Consider the following 14,535-nt stretch of genomic DNA (forward strand, 5'->3'; position numbering starts at 1 on the left):
AGGGGCTCCCACAGGAAAAGCCAGAGCAGGGGGAAGGCGTGTCCCCCCTCTGGGACTGCAGCTCAGATCCTTCCTCACTCTAAACCCAACAGGCATCTGCCCCGATGAGGCAACTGGGTTGTTTTTCTCTGAGCACAGAGTACAGGCAAAGTCTGGGTGACCAGCAGCACACCCCTGACCCCAATACCCCTCCTGGCCCTGGCAGGGCAGCAAAGGGGACAGTTCCAGCAGTGGCGCAAGCAATTACTGCAAAACAAAACCGAGTTGTGTTGGGACACAGTGAAATACCTCACATCACCAGAGATGTGTCAGACCACAGGGTGCAGGCCCACAGGTGCATCCATCCTCCTCAGGAAATCTCAGCTGCAGCTTGTTGGTGCTTGCAAAGGCACCACTTTGGCCAAGCCTGCAGATGGCCAGTGTCTCCTGTGGGCAGGGAGAGCTCGCATTTTACAGGTGATTTGCCATGTGGGAGTGCTGTTTTGCCTCTTTTCCCCGGGCTCTGGCAGAGGTGCTGGGTCTCCCCTTAAGATCCACAGCCCCCTACCACCCCGGGAGCCCTGTCTTCAATGTGGGGCCAAGGGTGGAGTGGGGAAGAGCCCCATGGTCTTTGCTGGGGTCCCCCCAGTCTGATCCCCCCCACATAAGTGCAGACCAGCACATCAAGGATGCCAGGAGGATCCTGCTCCAGCCTGCCTGACCACTCAGGCCGCCCCCAGGGTAGGCCAGCTGGTTTCAGGAGTTGCCTCACAGCCTGGCTCAGTCTCGCCATGAACTCTTGTCAGCAGCACTGCAATGCCCAGCTGCAGTTGCACAAGGCAAGGTACGAATTGCTCCACTACAATCATCCATGGCTCACCCCTATCCCACCTCCTGTGGGGATAGAGCGGGGCCAGCAGTGCCTGGGTGAGATGTCCCGGCACTGCAGCGGCAACTGCTCGTGCTGGAGGAACACGCCTGAACAGTGGCTCCTTTATCTGTGTTTTCCCCAACAAAGCTGGGAGGGAGCAGCCTCACCGAAGGCCAGTGCCCAGGCTGGCTCCACGGAGGATCCTCCTCTGCACAGCCCCTGCCCGGCTCGTCCCAGGGAGAAGGGGGTGGCTTGGGACAGCAGTCCTCAACTGCCACCAGGCTGGTGGCACTGGAGGTAAACTCCGGCTGCTGGTAGGACCCTGGCCCTCAGATTCCCTATCCTGATCTGAATCCCAGATGGGATCCTGGGGCAGGTCTATACCTCTAGACAGACGGACAGACAGACAGAGAGCTGGGACTTACAGAAATCTTATATGTGGCTTCCTTTCCATTTTTACTGAGCAGAATGAAAAATTATCCTTCTGAGGCAAGTAGAAAATTCAGGAATTATTAGTCAAAGGCACATATTCTAAAAAAATCTCTTTACATATATATACATCTCAATTAATTATAAATACACATAGAAAAACAAAGGCAAACAACAAGCAGATTAAAAAGTGCTAACAAAAAGGTGTAAGGGAAGAAAAAAAGGGACTCATTTAAAAATACATACAATCAGTAGGACAACTGCATAATAATTTAGTTAAAAGATATCGTTACATATTATTAACCCTGACAAAAACACAGGATTGGGGCAGAGAAGGGCTTCCTTGAAGGTGCTCTCTGTCTTTCCAGAGATCAGGGAGGGAGAATTGCATATATTTTAAAATTAATATCAAAGCCAGCAGCTAAGGCTCCAGGTGACAGTGGAGAAGTGGCTGGCGGAGGGTGCCTAGCAGGAGAATTCCTCCTCGTTATTCCTGAGTTTAAACCTCTCTGAAATGGGTTTTCCCGGTGTCCTTTTCTCTCCTCACTGAGAATTCAGCAAGCACTGAGCAAACAAACCAGGACATGGGTGAAGGCAGGGCCTCTCCACGAGTGGTGTGGACTAGGACGTATTTTAAATAAGAGGAGGGTCTGGGGAAGGGGAGAGCCTTGCTCTGTTCAGGACTACAAAAGGCTGTTGTGGCACCCGGAGAAAGCGGCACTCCCCAGGCGGCCCCGCGGCGAGAGGCGAGCATGGCTGCCACGAGCAAAGCTGGGGGAAAAGCACAAACTTCTCAGGGCAGCAGCGGGGTGGGGGCACACAGGGGCTCCCTGTCTTTGGTGTTTACTTTGAGGTAAGGAGGTTTCCTTGAATGCAGTAAAATGCAGCCCCAAGCAGCCCCGACTGCAGGGCTGATCTCGGCCAGGCAGGCTGGCAGGAGGCAGATGCCAGCTGGGGAAGGTGGGAGGTAAGGACAAGCCCCCAAAACAAAGGGCAGGGACCAGAGCAACCTCAAAAACAAGCCCACACGTGCATCGCATGGGGCAGGTCCATGGTCTTAATGTGTCAGGGAAGGCAGCTCCCGTCTAAGCAGGAGCACAAACACTGCGGACACTGACCCAAAGCACTTCCCAACAACAAACAGAGCACTCGGCCAGACCCTGAGCCCTGGGGGAAACATGGGGAGTGGGGGGGGTCAAGGCTCTCTGCCTGGAGGAGAGGACTCCACCAGGCACTGTAAAGTTCCAGCCCCCTCAAGACGGACCTGTCAGGGCATGGGGGATCCCAGCAGAGGCCTCTCCAGGCTGGACCTCCTTCCCCAGGTCCTCTCTGAGGAAGGGCCGGGCCAGCCAGGGAAGGTCTTTCATCCTTCCCCTTAAAACATCCTGGTGCCACTTCTAGGAAATACCTCGATGACTCAAGGCAGAGAAAAGAAACAGCAGAGGGGAGGCTTGCGGAGGAGCTGCCAGGCCTGGAGCATTCCTGCCAGCAGGCAACTTCCTGCCAGACTCCTTAGATTAAAGAGAGAAAACAAAAGAGAGTTTCCTCGGGACCTGCCGAGGTGAGATGCTGCTGGAACAGGGATGGTGGCAGAAGTGGCTGGAGGCTACCTCTGTCCTGGGGAGAAGGCAGCTTGCCCAGCCGCTCCTGGCCGAGGGGCAGTGGGTTGTCTGGGGCAGTGCTTTGCAAAAAAGCAGCCCTTTGCTCTTTGGTATTGGAGGTTGAATTTGCAGCATGAGCAGTGATACTGCACATCCTCGGTGCTCACCAGGGAATTCTTCCCTTCTGGGGCCTGAAAGCAGCTCTCACCAAGGTCAGTGGTGGGCAGGGCTGGGGATCCAGATCCAGACACCCAGGCCTGTGTCCATGGCCCAGCCAAGGACAAGCCCTACGGAACAGGAGCGGTGAGACAGCCAGGTGAAAGGCCACCATGCGATAGCAAGAAGTTGGACAAAGCACGGCCAGCCACAGCGACCTTCCGAGGCTAAAGTGCAGGACAGGCTGATGGGACGTGTGGCCCTTTTGCTCCAGGGAATCCCCCCATGGTCCCAGTGTGGCTGAGCTCTGACAAACTCACAAGCTTTGCCACTATACTGACAAACAAGGTGTGGGAGCAAGCAGCTCCTGCCCTCTGCTGCAGAGCTCAGGCAGCCCCAGAGGTGTCAGTGTCCCTTCACAGGGAGGGCAGAGCAGGCACAGACAGTTTTGCTTCTCTCAGCTACACCTGCTCAGAGGGACACTTGAGCTCAGTGGTTCCCAACTCCTCTGGGACAGCATTCCCTTCCCCTTCACGCCTGCCTTCAGATCCAGCCCTCCAGAGCAGCCTCAAGGTCCACAGCAGGGCTGGGGCAGCCCAAGAGGAAAGCTGGCAGCAGCCAATGCAGATACGGTTTGGTCAGCCAGCTCTCAGGGGGGACTGGGCTCTCACCCTTCAGTAACACACCAGCACTCTGGTCACCGGGTTGTTTTGGAGACCAGACATGCCCCTGCCCAGCTCAGGGGGTAGCAGCCGCATAGCTCTGGGCTGGAGGGCTGGGGAAGGCACAACCCAGCTCGGAAACTCAGTAGTCTGCAGGGGGACGGGCACAGAGGAGGGGGCATCTCTCCTCAGTCCTACATGGGCACTGACCTTTGAGCAGGACTTGAACACAGCAGAGGCCATCAGTCCAGATCAGCTGAACTTGGCAGCACTCAACTCCCCCCAAGCGCATGTTATATACAAATCTATACATGCCTGACTGTATATTATATATAAATAAACTTTGCTTTAAGGAACTATAGGTTTCTTTTCTTCCCTCAGAAACAGAAAAGGGTTAGTCCAAACCAGTAGAAAAGCTGGGGCTCCCCAGCTCTCACCTCTGCACCAAAGGATATGGATCCACAGTGGCCGAGCATCGCCTGGCATGCCCAGATGGCTTTCAGAAGTCTGAGAAAGGCCCACTGAACTGGATCACACTCTGGCGCTCCTGGGGGACCATGTTCTCCTGGGGGGCCCCATTAAACGTCCTTAGCATGTCCTCCAGGATCTCTCTGAAATTGATATTCCCATCCTGTTGGACAAAATCTTCCTGCTGCTGCTGCAGTGTCTGCAAGGGTCCTGGGTGAGGCAGAGGCAGGATGGGGGCCGGGCTCTCGAAGGCAGAAGGGTGGCTGAAGCTAAAGGGTAATCTGTGCTGCTGGTGTGGCTGGAGAATGGACTCCGAGGCGAAGCACAACACACTGGGCTCTGGGTTCATTACCACATCGGGAATGCTGCTGCTAGGAGGGCTGCAGGTCAAGTCCAGGATTTCATCCTGGTGCAGGGAATGCCTGGGCAGGGGGACCCCAGGCCTCATCTGCGTGAGGTCCGGGGGCTGTGGCAGGATGGGCAGCGTCAGGGAGAACTGAGGGCTCTGCTCTTGGGCCTGGAGGAGTTGGTTGTGCTTTCGCTTCACGTTCTCATCCATCTGCTTCAGCTCCTCCAGCACCTTATGGACACAGCTCTCCGGGATCTTTATCCCTAGGGGAGGAACATGCATCAGTCCCCAAAGCACTTTCAGAAGGGACGGCACACTGTGGGGACAGAGGGATGGGCAGCAGCACTGGGGCCCATTTATCAAGCACACTCCCAGCCTGCTTCGCCTCTTGGCCAGGCTGCAGAGCAGGGAGACGGGACTGCAACCAGAGCAAAAGCAGCTCCACAGCAGGCTTGTAGCAGGCAGCAACAGCACCGCTTCACATGGGCATGGAAGGGACAGCTCAGGTCTGGCTCACACTCTTTGCCCAGTGCCCAAACACACGTCAGGGTAGCCCCAGCTCCCCTCCTTCCCATGGGGTCACCTAAGCAGTGGCTGCTTCCAGGCTGGAACATGTCCTGTTTTAGGAAGGGAATCTTGGCATTGGGCAACTGGACCCCTTCTTCCTTCTCCTAAAATGTCCTGCTCCCCTTCCCCTTCCCAGTACTTCACCCACCGACTTGTTTCTTCTTCTCCTTGGTCTTTAGGCGGACGATCTGCAGGTAGCTGGTGTTGGTAATGTCTGCCATGATCCTGGCGATCTTGCTCCAGACCCGCAGCAGGGCCCCACATAGCATGTAGTAGTGACGCAGGCGCATGCCCTGGAAGCACTCCTTCCCCTCCTGGATCAGCTTGCAGCTCCTGTTCCTGTAGTTCAAATGGGAGAATACCACCTGCATCAGCACAGGCTCCCACAGCAGAGCAGGATCCCCCCACCCACAGCCTCCCTGGCGTGGCCCTTCCCCACTGCCACAGACAGGGACCCTCTCCCCAACATCAGCTCTGCCTTGGGGAGGGCAGGACAGGTCAGGGCTGCAGATGCATTACCAGACGGCATGGTTACACTTCTTCAAGGAGAAGCGGTAACTGCTCTCCCAGTGCTCCTTGGCTTCCTCAGGCGACACCTGCAGAAGAAACACACAGCATTGGAGATTTTCCACTGTCCAATATGCAGCTGAGACTTGAAATCCAGGGCTGGGAGTCAGGATACCCGGCTGCTACCACCATCTCTGGCCAATCCACAACAGGGCTACAAGGATCTGTGAAGTGGTTACAGTAAATGTCCTTTCAAAGCCACCCCTGCCCAGAGAAAGAGGCTCTTCACTCTCCCCACACTGGAGGGCAGCAGCTCCCACCTACCCGGTGGTATTTCTTCTGCAGACTGTCCAGGCTTTCAGGCTGGCTTTGCTTCCCAATATTTGGCTTGTAGAGGATGAAATTCTTTCCACGGCTCTGCTCTGCCAGCAGACAGGTATGTTTGGAGCCTCGCATCTGTCAGGGTAGAGCTGATGGTTAGAGTCACAGCCTCTCTCCCCAAGCCCATATTTCTCTAAACTAACCCCCTTCCTGCCAGGATGGAGGTTCTTGAAGGCATCTCCTAGCCCCCAGCAAGAGGTCAGACATAGACCTCTTATAGCCATGGCAGACCTCCTCCTGTTGGAGTCATCTTCCAAGCTGAGGTCCCACCCTGGCAGACCCCAGGACCTACCTTGTAGGAGAGGTAGAACCCATCAAAGGATCCTGTCAGTTTGAGTGACTTCTCATAAGCTTCCTCCCACTTTAAGCCTCTGTCGACACTGATCTAAACAGGGACAAACAGAGGGATTCTGTAACTTCAGAGTGCAGGACAAGTGCACCAGTGTCTGTCTCACAAATCCCACCCTCAACATAAACTTGGTGCTGCTGCAGCTTAGAAACAGGCACTGCCAGACTGCCCTCCCGGGTATGGCAGTCCCCAGCTCCTGGGGCAGGGCAGGGCCTCTCCTTGCCTCCTCTGTGTAACTCCCTGCATCAGTCACATGCTCATGACCAAGGCAGATATGACAAAAACATGACACAAAGCAACGCAGCAGGGGAAGGGACCCAGTAGCTCACAGCCCCAGACTGGGAAGCACTGGAGAAGACTGGACTGCCGAGATAGCTGTGCAGGCTGCCTACCTTATAAAACACGACCTGCCCATCCTGTGGGTGCCCAGGGGTCAGGAAGACCTCCTTGCTCTCCTCATAGATCTCATCCACTCCTGGGGCTAAATCTGTAGAAGGAAAAAATACTACTGTAAGATACATCTTCCCGTACCACCTCTCTCTGCAAGATTCTCAAGATCTGCACTGTGTGGGGATACCGCACTGACCGAGATGGGCATGGCCATGGAACCGCCAACACCGGTCAGCACAGGGAGGAACAGGGAACCTCAGGGCGGCAGTAGGAAGAGATCTGGCCACCCCTCTTTCTCCGTACCTAGGATGCCCATGTCATATTTGCCCTCCTTCTTGTCCTTTTCAATCAGATAGTCAAAGGTGTCAGAAAAATACTGGAAGAGCATGTTCTGCTTGTCCACCTCCAGACCCAGGATGCGGTTCAGGAACTTGGTGATAGAGCAGTCTGCAAGAGCATGGTGGGTCAGGGAACATGGCGCAGCTGGGCATGGGACCCACCAGCACAGTCACAAAAAGAGCCACCCAACATTCCTTCCCGATGGCAGCACAGCACTAATATACAAGAGAGCAGCCCAAGGGCTGTTCTTCCAGGCTGTGGTCAACTGCCAGGCTGCTGCAGGGAAATGTGATCTGCAGTGCCAGCTAATTCCCACAAGACCTTCCCATCAAAGCAAGCACCCTGCCCAGCTGCACAACAATCCTCTCAAGGCCGTGGCCCCATGCAGATGGACTGGGTGGGCCATGACATCACCGCCTCTTTCATTTCTCCCCTATTTTGGGCAGGAAAAGCTTGACACATACCCTTCTCCACTGAGACAGTGCCATACTTCATCTGATTGCAGCAGATCCCCACAGAGATGAGACCTTGCTTCATTTCTGGAATGGCAGAAGACAGCTTGTGCATTTTAGGGTCAAGCCTCCCCTCAGCAGTCCTGCAGGGCTGCTGCCCCTCCAGCTGTGCCCATTATTTTGCAGCTAAGCCTCTCCCAGACTCTTTTTCCCCCCATGCCTGGTAGGCTGACATGCATCTGGGTAGCCAATCACCCCACTCACTAGTGAGCTGCTAAGCCAGTGGTACTGTTCCCTCCTTCTGACCTTCTGCTCGGTTCTTCAGGCATCCCAAACCTGAGACCAACCCGGCCGGCAAGATGCAGAAGAAATCCCAGAGCTGGTAATGATCTTACCACGGAAAAACGCAGCCTCCCCTCTATCATAGCTCTTGGGCACAGGAACTCTGTTCTCCGTGTGGTTGAGGATAGTGGAGAGAACTCTGTCTAGTGCTTTAGCCCCGTACTGTGAAAGGAGACAAGAGTCACACACGGGACAAACCTACACTGGCAGCCCAGGAGTGGACTGAGTGTGTCACAACACTTCTGCTGGCACTGTGGAGAAAGCCATCGCCTCCAGGAAGGCCACCAACCTGGTGGCTGTGCCAAGAGGGAAGCTGTGTGTCAGGGGCCTCCTCTGTCTCTGGGGACCAGAGTACAGAACCTGCATGTCTGCACCCCGGTGCCGGCACCAGCTTGGGGGGAGAGGCCCAAGCACCCTTCCCAGCTCCCCCGTGGGAGAACAACCCTCCCACCAGCGTGGTGCTCAGATGCACGACACTGATCATTAACTCAGTTCTGTGTGCTGTACATGGGGCTACAGGCGGGGAGCTGGGCGCTGAAGCTGCTAGGCCAGATTCTGCCTGTAGATGCCAGCAATGATCTTTCTGGCTCTGGCTCCCACTGAAGGCAGCTGCTAACTACTTCAACTCATCCTTGGCTGAACTAGCCCAAGCACAGCCGCAAGTTACCTTATTCTCAAAGTTGTACTTGCTGAGGTCTCGGGATTCGGTGGCCCGGCGGTCTCCATGAGTTAAGGCACCCTAGGAAGACAAACCAAACAAAAAGTTCTTACTTTTAGCTGTTGCAAAACACCAGAGAAGGATGGCCAAAGTCAAGTCTCGGAAGAGGCCAGGATAAGAACGTGCTGTGGGGAGGCAGTGTTCCTCTGGAATATTGAGACTTCACCAACGTATTTGGGGATTTATCAGAAGTGAATAAAAATGAAACAGAAACAAATTAATTATTCCATTAGTTATTTCATCAGCTTTCTGGAAACTGATGGGTGTATGCTCCTGTAACAGTGGGGGAATTCCAGCATCTGGAATTGGGTTCTGCTTCCCTGAAATTCCTCCTGATGCTTTGGTTACATATTCTTCACTTCCTTTCCCAAATCCCAGGATGCTAAAAGCCTTCTGCATTCCACAGCTGCAATGCCTTCAGTTGGGGGTGATGCAATCCCCTGTACTAGTTACACTGGCCATGCCAGTGGGAACAGCAATGGAAGCTCTTCAGAGAGAATTGGAACTGACATGTTAATCTCTGCTGCAGGGCACTTACTAGGCTCTCCAGACGTTTTGCCACGATGGATGCAAACCTCCTCTCCCCTGCCAGCTCAGAGATAAGGAAGACGTACTCTGGAGCAGAAACCTGGTTTGATCGGTGCGTTCGACCTACAGGGACATGAGAGCAGAGGTGAAAGGAGAGGTTGGTATAGCCTGTCTGGTATCGGAAGGGAAGCTGAGCAGAGGTGAGAGCACCAAAACAACTTTCCATGTCATGGCTGGTTTTCAAAGGAGGGAAAAGGACAGAGGCACAGTTGCATTCATCACCCTGGTGCTCCTGACACCTTGGCAGAGTTGAGTTTATAGCCCTGACCCTCTCAGGTTGAGGAGTGACTCCCCAGCTTCAGCTAGAATGTGCATTATTTCTTTTGTGCTCATGTATTGAGGAACTGTCCCTCCCTATCCTACAGAGCCTCCCCAGGGTGGAACAGAAATCCCCAGGCATCCCTAGCATGTTTCATGGGGACACACTGCTAACATGTACAGGAGAGTTCCCCCTTCCCACGCTGCAAATCACTCATTAAGTCAACACAAACCTTCCCCACAAGAGAAGTCAGTCACAATTGCTGTGTGTCTGCACTCCCATCCTGGCAAAACAGAGGAGCACTGGGCTCTGCAAGGTGCTGTATCTCAGAAAGCTAAATACACCTGTCCCAGCAGCAGCACCAGCCTGGCTCAGGCAGCCATGCATGCCTTTCCTTCCCAGGACTGCCTGGGGCTTCATGGTCTGAACAACATTCAGGGGAAGGGGACAGTGACCAAGAACACTCAGCCCTCACCAAACTGCTGTATGGCCCGGTCTGCACTCCACGGCAACTCCAATGTCATGTGGACCCGGCGCTTCTGGTTTTTCACCCGTCTGTCTGCTTGGAGAGAGATACCCGAGCTGGAGGCCTCGGAGATTATTGCTACAAGCTAAGGGAGAGAGACAAGAAGTGAGAAAGGATAGAGGTTCCTGGACATCTGCAAAACTGCTTCAAGAAACAGCCCAAAGCACAGCAGTAGCCCCAGCCCATGAAGGGACCCAGGACTCCTTGTCACCTTCCAGCAGGTCAAACAGATGGACAGAAAGCTGCAGAGCCTTGTTGGCCCGAGGCTGGAAAGGCACAAGCATGCAAAGGCACCCTCCCTTTCCTTCCCCTGTCAGTGTACTCGCTACTGTGCAGATGTTTGGAAGTTTCCTTAGCTCAAACCTGACTCACCTTTTCCCCTTTCATAAAACGCTCCTTCTCCTTCAGGTTGACGTGATCTATAGAGAGGCCTTGCTCTGCACGAGACTCAAACATGACGGAGCCATCCGGTCTGCAAACCACCCGGCCCTTCCGCCCCGTCATCTGCACAAACGACGCAGAAGAGAGAGAGGCTGTTAGCAGAGGGGAGAGACCTGCACAGTGCAGCAAGTCAATTTACAAAGTCAATTCTCAACAGCTTTTTCAGATCGCAAGCAAGGAGAGGAACCCCCTTTGCTGGCCCCTTTTCCTGTCACCCAGTGCCATCAACATATACTCTTGATTGTGAGGTGTACCTCAGCCACATGCTCCGGGCCCCCAAAGTGATTGATCAATTCATCCAAGGTATTGAGAGGTAGCTCTTTGCCCAGTGCTTTTACTTTTGCTAGGAGGTCCTGCTTCATCTTTTCCACATGTTCTAGCTCCCTCAGGCCATGTATCTCTTTCTGGGAAGGCAGCATGTGAAAGTTACCTGCAATGTAAAATGCAAAAGTCTAGAGTCACCTGGTAATTGCAAATTGAAAAAAAAAAAAAAAAAAAAAAGGCGGGGGGGTTGTGGGAGGAAGTTTGAAAGGGCTTCTGGGTGGACTATCTGATGAGCAGGCAAAGATGCCTTGACTTGCAATAAATGCTGCTGAGCATGCAGTGAGTTCCCTCTATGCTTCCCCATGTTTTGGTGGGGGGAGGAACATGCAGGGCAAATTCCTCCTGCTCACTGATCACAGCAGGTTAATGTGAATCAACCTCACAAGCCCAAGTTTGACCATCACAGGATAAAATCTAGCGAAGACTGTAAAGCTGTCGCAAGCACAGAAGGAGCTTCACCATTCCAGGAAGACACCAAGAGAGTCTCCTCACATCAGCTCGTTGACTCTGCAATCCCCTTAGCCAGCAAAAGGGTCACATCTGATCTGCCGCTGTCTGTGCTTGCAGGGTACTGGGGTGGGTGGCTGCCTCCAGCTGCACACCTGTGCACTGGGTGCCATGCACTAGAATGAAATGACTCTGGTTCCCAGTTCCCCCCAGCGAGGAAGGAGCTAACCCTGTGCTGCTGCTCTACTTACTTCTGTCCTCCGTTGTGTAGCCATTGTAGGTGTGCTCAACGAAGATGACATCATCTGTCTCAAACACAGACTCCGGGGAGGAGTTGAAGTCACTGTCGAGCCCCATGTCAGAGTCAGTGCTGCTGTCATCACTGATCTTGATCACACCCACAGGGTCACACATGCCTTTCAGAGCCTTGGCGCAGCGGCCCCTCTGCTTCCCTGCAAGGGAGAGCGAGCAGTGTCAAGGGAGAGTCCCCAGCCTCGTGCATCAATGCAGAACAGCAAGTGCCAGCTCAGAAAGAGGAGGAGGAGAAATCACAAAAAAGCTGAGATTGCCCCAAATGAACAGCTGATCTTGGAAAGACAGAGCTTTTTGGGTGGGTTGGGAGGCAGTTAGGAAGGGAGGGAGAGGCGGGGGGAGAGAGAGAAAGAGAAAGGAAGAGAGAGAAAGGAAGAACAAGGCAATCTTTATCAGGGCTGAAGCTAGTTGCACACGTCAGGATGAACACACAGCCAGCTCTAAGCAGTGCTAACTCCTCAGGGGAAGGAGTCCGCAGGTTTGACTGCCTCCAGAGGAATGTGCAGGACACGGGAAGGTGCCAGCGTTTCGGGACGTTGTTTAATTCCAAGCACAGTAAGACACGCCCCTGCTACGTGAGAGGTTCACAAACCAGCTTGCACAGGCTGCTCCACAACAGCAGCCAGTCAGGGTAACCTCCACAATCTGCCACTGCTGCTGTCCCCTCTTCCCCCTTTCCCACATCCCACTGGAGGAGAAATCCAAAACTCTTCTTACCTGCAGCCGCAGCCAATAATTTGGCAGGAAAGTGATTTTTTTTTCCCCCCAGGACACCTGCCATGCTATAAGTAAGGGGTAGTGGAAAACCCCCCTCTTGCTGCAAGAGGGCTTCAGACATGCAGCCAGGACTCTTGTGCAATCTGCTCACCAGTCTAGGCAAGGAAGTGGCTGAGGTAAAGGGGCATAGCTACTGGGTGGTGGAGGCGAGGACCTACGCTGTGACAGGGAAGTGGGTTAGAGGGAGGAAAGGGTGAATGACCTATAGCTGCTGTCCTCCAGATGAGAGGGAGTGATGGGAGATGTGCGGGATGGCAAACTGAAACCAGGGCAGAGTAGCAAAAAGCATGAAGTAGGGAAAAGGGAAAAAGGAAAAGAAAAAGCTGAGTGGCTGGGGTGAAGCAGCAAGGCAGGAGGTCAGATGCTGGGCAGTGGAGTGTGCTCTTACGTTTTCTTTTAATGCCAGTTCCTTTTTCTCTCTTTCTTTTGGTTGAAGGAAAGTGCTTCTGAATTAGTGATAGAAAGACGCCTCTGAAAGTAAGATGCAAAATTTATTCTAGCTACCAGGAATAGGAACATCTGCCGGTTATCATGTAGCAATGTGTATTTGAGATAGCACCACATTTCATGAAAGAGGGGTAAATCCTGCACAACTACCAGCACGTGATCAGCCAGCCACTGGTACAGCATGGCTCTCCAGAACAGCAGCAACTCAGACTGAGCGCATTTCACCAAAGGGTTCTACCATGGGAGCGTGGGCTGCACCAGCAGATCCTCAGCTGTGAAACAGGCGTGCTGCGGGAAAGCAAAACACTGTAATGCCGGGAAAAACGCTCCCTGCTGTGGCCTCCCTGCTGGTGGAGGGAGTGGGGCCGTTCGAGGGAGACACTGCAACAAAAGCAGAGCAGACCCTGGGCTCTGCGCTACCATGTGGCATGCCAAAGTTGCAAGACCTTTATATAGCAACTAAGAGGGAGTTTTAAATGGGAAACACTATACTGGGAAGCTGTTACATCACTACTGAAAAATTCAGTCAGTCCCAGTGTCCCACCCCTCTCCATGCTCTGACAGCAGAGACCACCGTCAGGCTGTCCAACAAATGTGCTCCACCAAGTCCTCTGATTAACTGGACGTGGGCCTGCTTGCCCACGAAACGGAGTAAAGTAACAAAACACGGATACGTAGTGGTTTCAGGTGAATGGAAAAAATTGGAAGAGGTGGAAAACAAATGTTTCTGTGGACTGTTCTGCAAATTAAAGAGCAAATGCTTAAATGCTGATCATGTTGGGTGGGGATGAACCCCCAGTGCAATGAGAAGGCAGCACTGAATGAGCTCTGATTGGAAAAAAAAAAACCAAACAAACAACACGTTGAAAGCGACAGCTGAGAGATATGGATATGACACCTTGCCCATGTGAGAAAAAGGGAGTCTTGGGAACCAGGGAGGAAGCTCTAAGACCCTTGGTGTGAGGGGCTGAAGGAGACAGAGGCAGCACCACTCCCTGAAGGGGCAGAGCCCTGTGCTGGCTATTAAATGATTGCGATTACACAGCACCACGTAGGGCCCTTTTGTCCTGTGTGCTGGGGTGACCCTGGGCTCAAAATGCAAAAACTCACTCTCAGGTCTGGAGCCTCCCTGCCATGAAACTTTGGTCATTTTCCCGACAGTTGCACTCCCTGTCTTCCCTGCAAACAAAGGGCTGGGCTGGTATTCACTCACTGAACAATCTGTTTATTTTTAACCCTGTTTCTCGGCATCTTTTAAAAAACTGCCTCTTCCCAGCACACTCCCCTCAAGAAATCCCCTGAAGTGCTGTAAAATGAGGACGCCACATTTGGAGGCTCAGCAGATGCCAGAAGACACTCAGTTATCTGGCCAATGCTGCTGAACAAAGAGCTCTTGCCTCTAGAACTGGGGACAGAGTCAAGCGTGATCACCAACAGACCCTCCTTTGACAACTGAGCAAGGCCCAAAGGCACCGCATAGTCCTCTAGACCGAGTTCCTCTGAATTCTGTGACATGAAAACCAAACCAAGAGACCAAATCAATCCAAGCAGTTGTTAGACCTGCCTTGCACACTGTCACCAAACTGGTATCTGTTTTTGAGGAATGGACCGGAGACAGCAGAGTGACACAGACCAACACAACCCCCTTATCAATGAGGGAGGAAAGCTTGGCCTAAACCAGACACATACTGTCTCTGGCATCTCTCATTGCTTTCACCTGCATTAAAAGTCACTTCAAAAGAAAACAGTAACAGCCCTGCTACCTGCAGAACAGAGGAAACAGATCAACCCAATGTCCCAGGTTTTCGTCACCCATCATGCAGGAACAGCCACGTTTGTGGGACTGGCTGGTTA

The 14,535-nt window shown here is 53.3% G+C and overlaps 1 protein-coding gene across 3 annotated transcripts in view; it reads right to left on the bottom strand.

Moving 5' to 3' along the window:
- Positions 1–1,276: 1,276 nt before the first annotated feature.
- SBNO2 (strawberry notch homolog 2) overlaps positions 1,277–14,535 on the bottom strand; it is a 67,300-nt gene continuing 54,041 nt past the window's right edge. For all 3 annotated transcript variants that reach the window (XM_075037752.1, XM_075037753.1, XM_075037754.1), the window contains 16 exons: positions 12,623–12,705; positions 11,397–11,597; positions 10,629–10,804; positions 10,306–10,437; positions 9,883–10,018; positions 9,099–9,211; positions 8,510–8,581; positions 7,896–8,004; positions 7,513–7,587; positions 7,013–7,156; positions 6,712–6,806; positions 6,263–6,355; positions 5,914–6,045; positions 5,602–5,678; positions 5,231–5,421; positions 1,277–4,778 (listed from right to left, as the gene is read on the bottom strand). In XM_075037752.1, the coding sequence (XP_074893853.1) occupies positions 4,198–4,778; positions 5,231–5,421; positions 5,602–5,678; positions 5,914–6,045; positions 6,263–6,355; positions 6,712–6,806; positions 7,013–7,156; positions 7,513–7,587; positions 7,896–8,004; positions 8,510–8,581; positions 9,099–9,211; positions 9,883–10,018; positions 10,306–10,437; positions 10,629–10,804; positions 11,397–11,597; positions 12,623–12,705 (2,410 nt within the window). In that variant the 3' untranslated portion in view covers positions 1,277–4,197. The remainder of the gene's footprint in view (positions 4,779–5,230; positions 5,422–5,601; positions 5,679–5,913; positions 6,046–6,262; positions 6,356–6,711; positions 6,807–7,012; positions 7,157–7,512; positions 7,588–7,895; positions 8,005–8,509; positions 8,582–9,098; positions 9,212–9,882; positions 10,019–10,305; positions 10,438–10,628; positions 10,805–11,396; positions 11,598–12,622; positions 12,706–14,535) is intronic.

Source organism: Buteo buteo, chromosome 10 (genome assembly GCF_964188355.1).
Source record: "Buteo buteo chromosome 10, bButBut1.hap1.1, whole genome shotgun sequence".
NCBI lineage: Eukaryota > Metazoa > Chordata > Aves > Accipitriformes > Accipitridae > Buteo > Buteo buteo.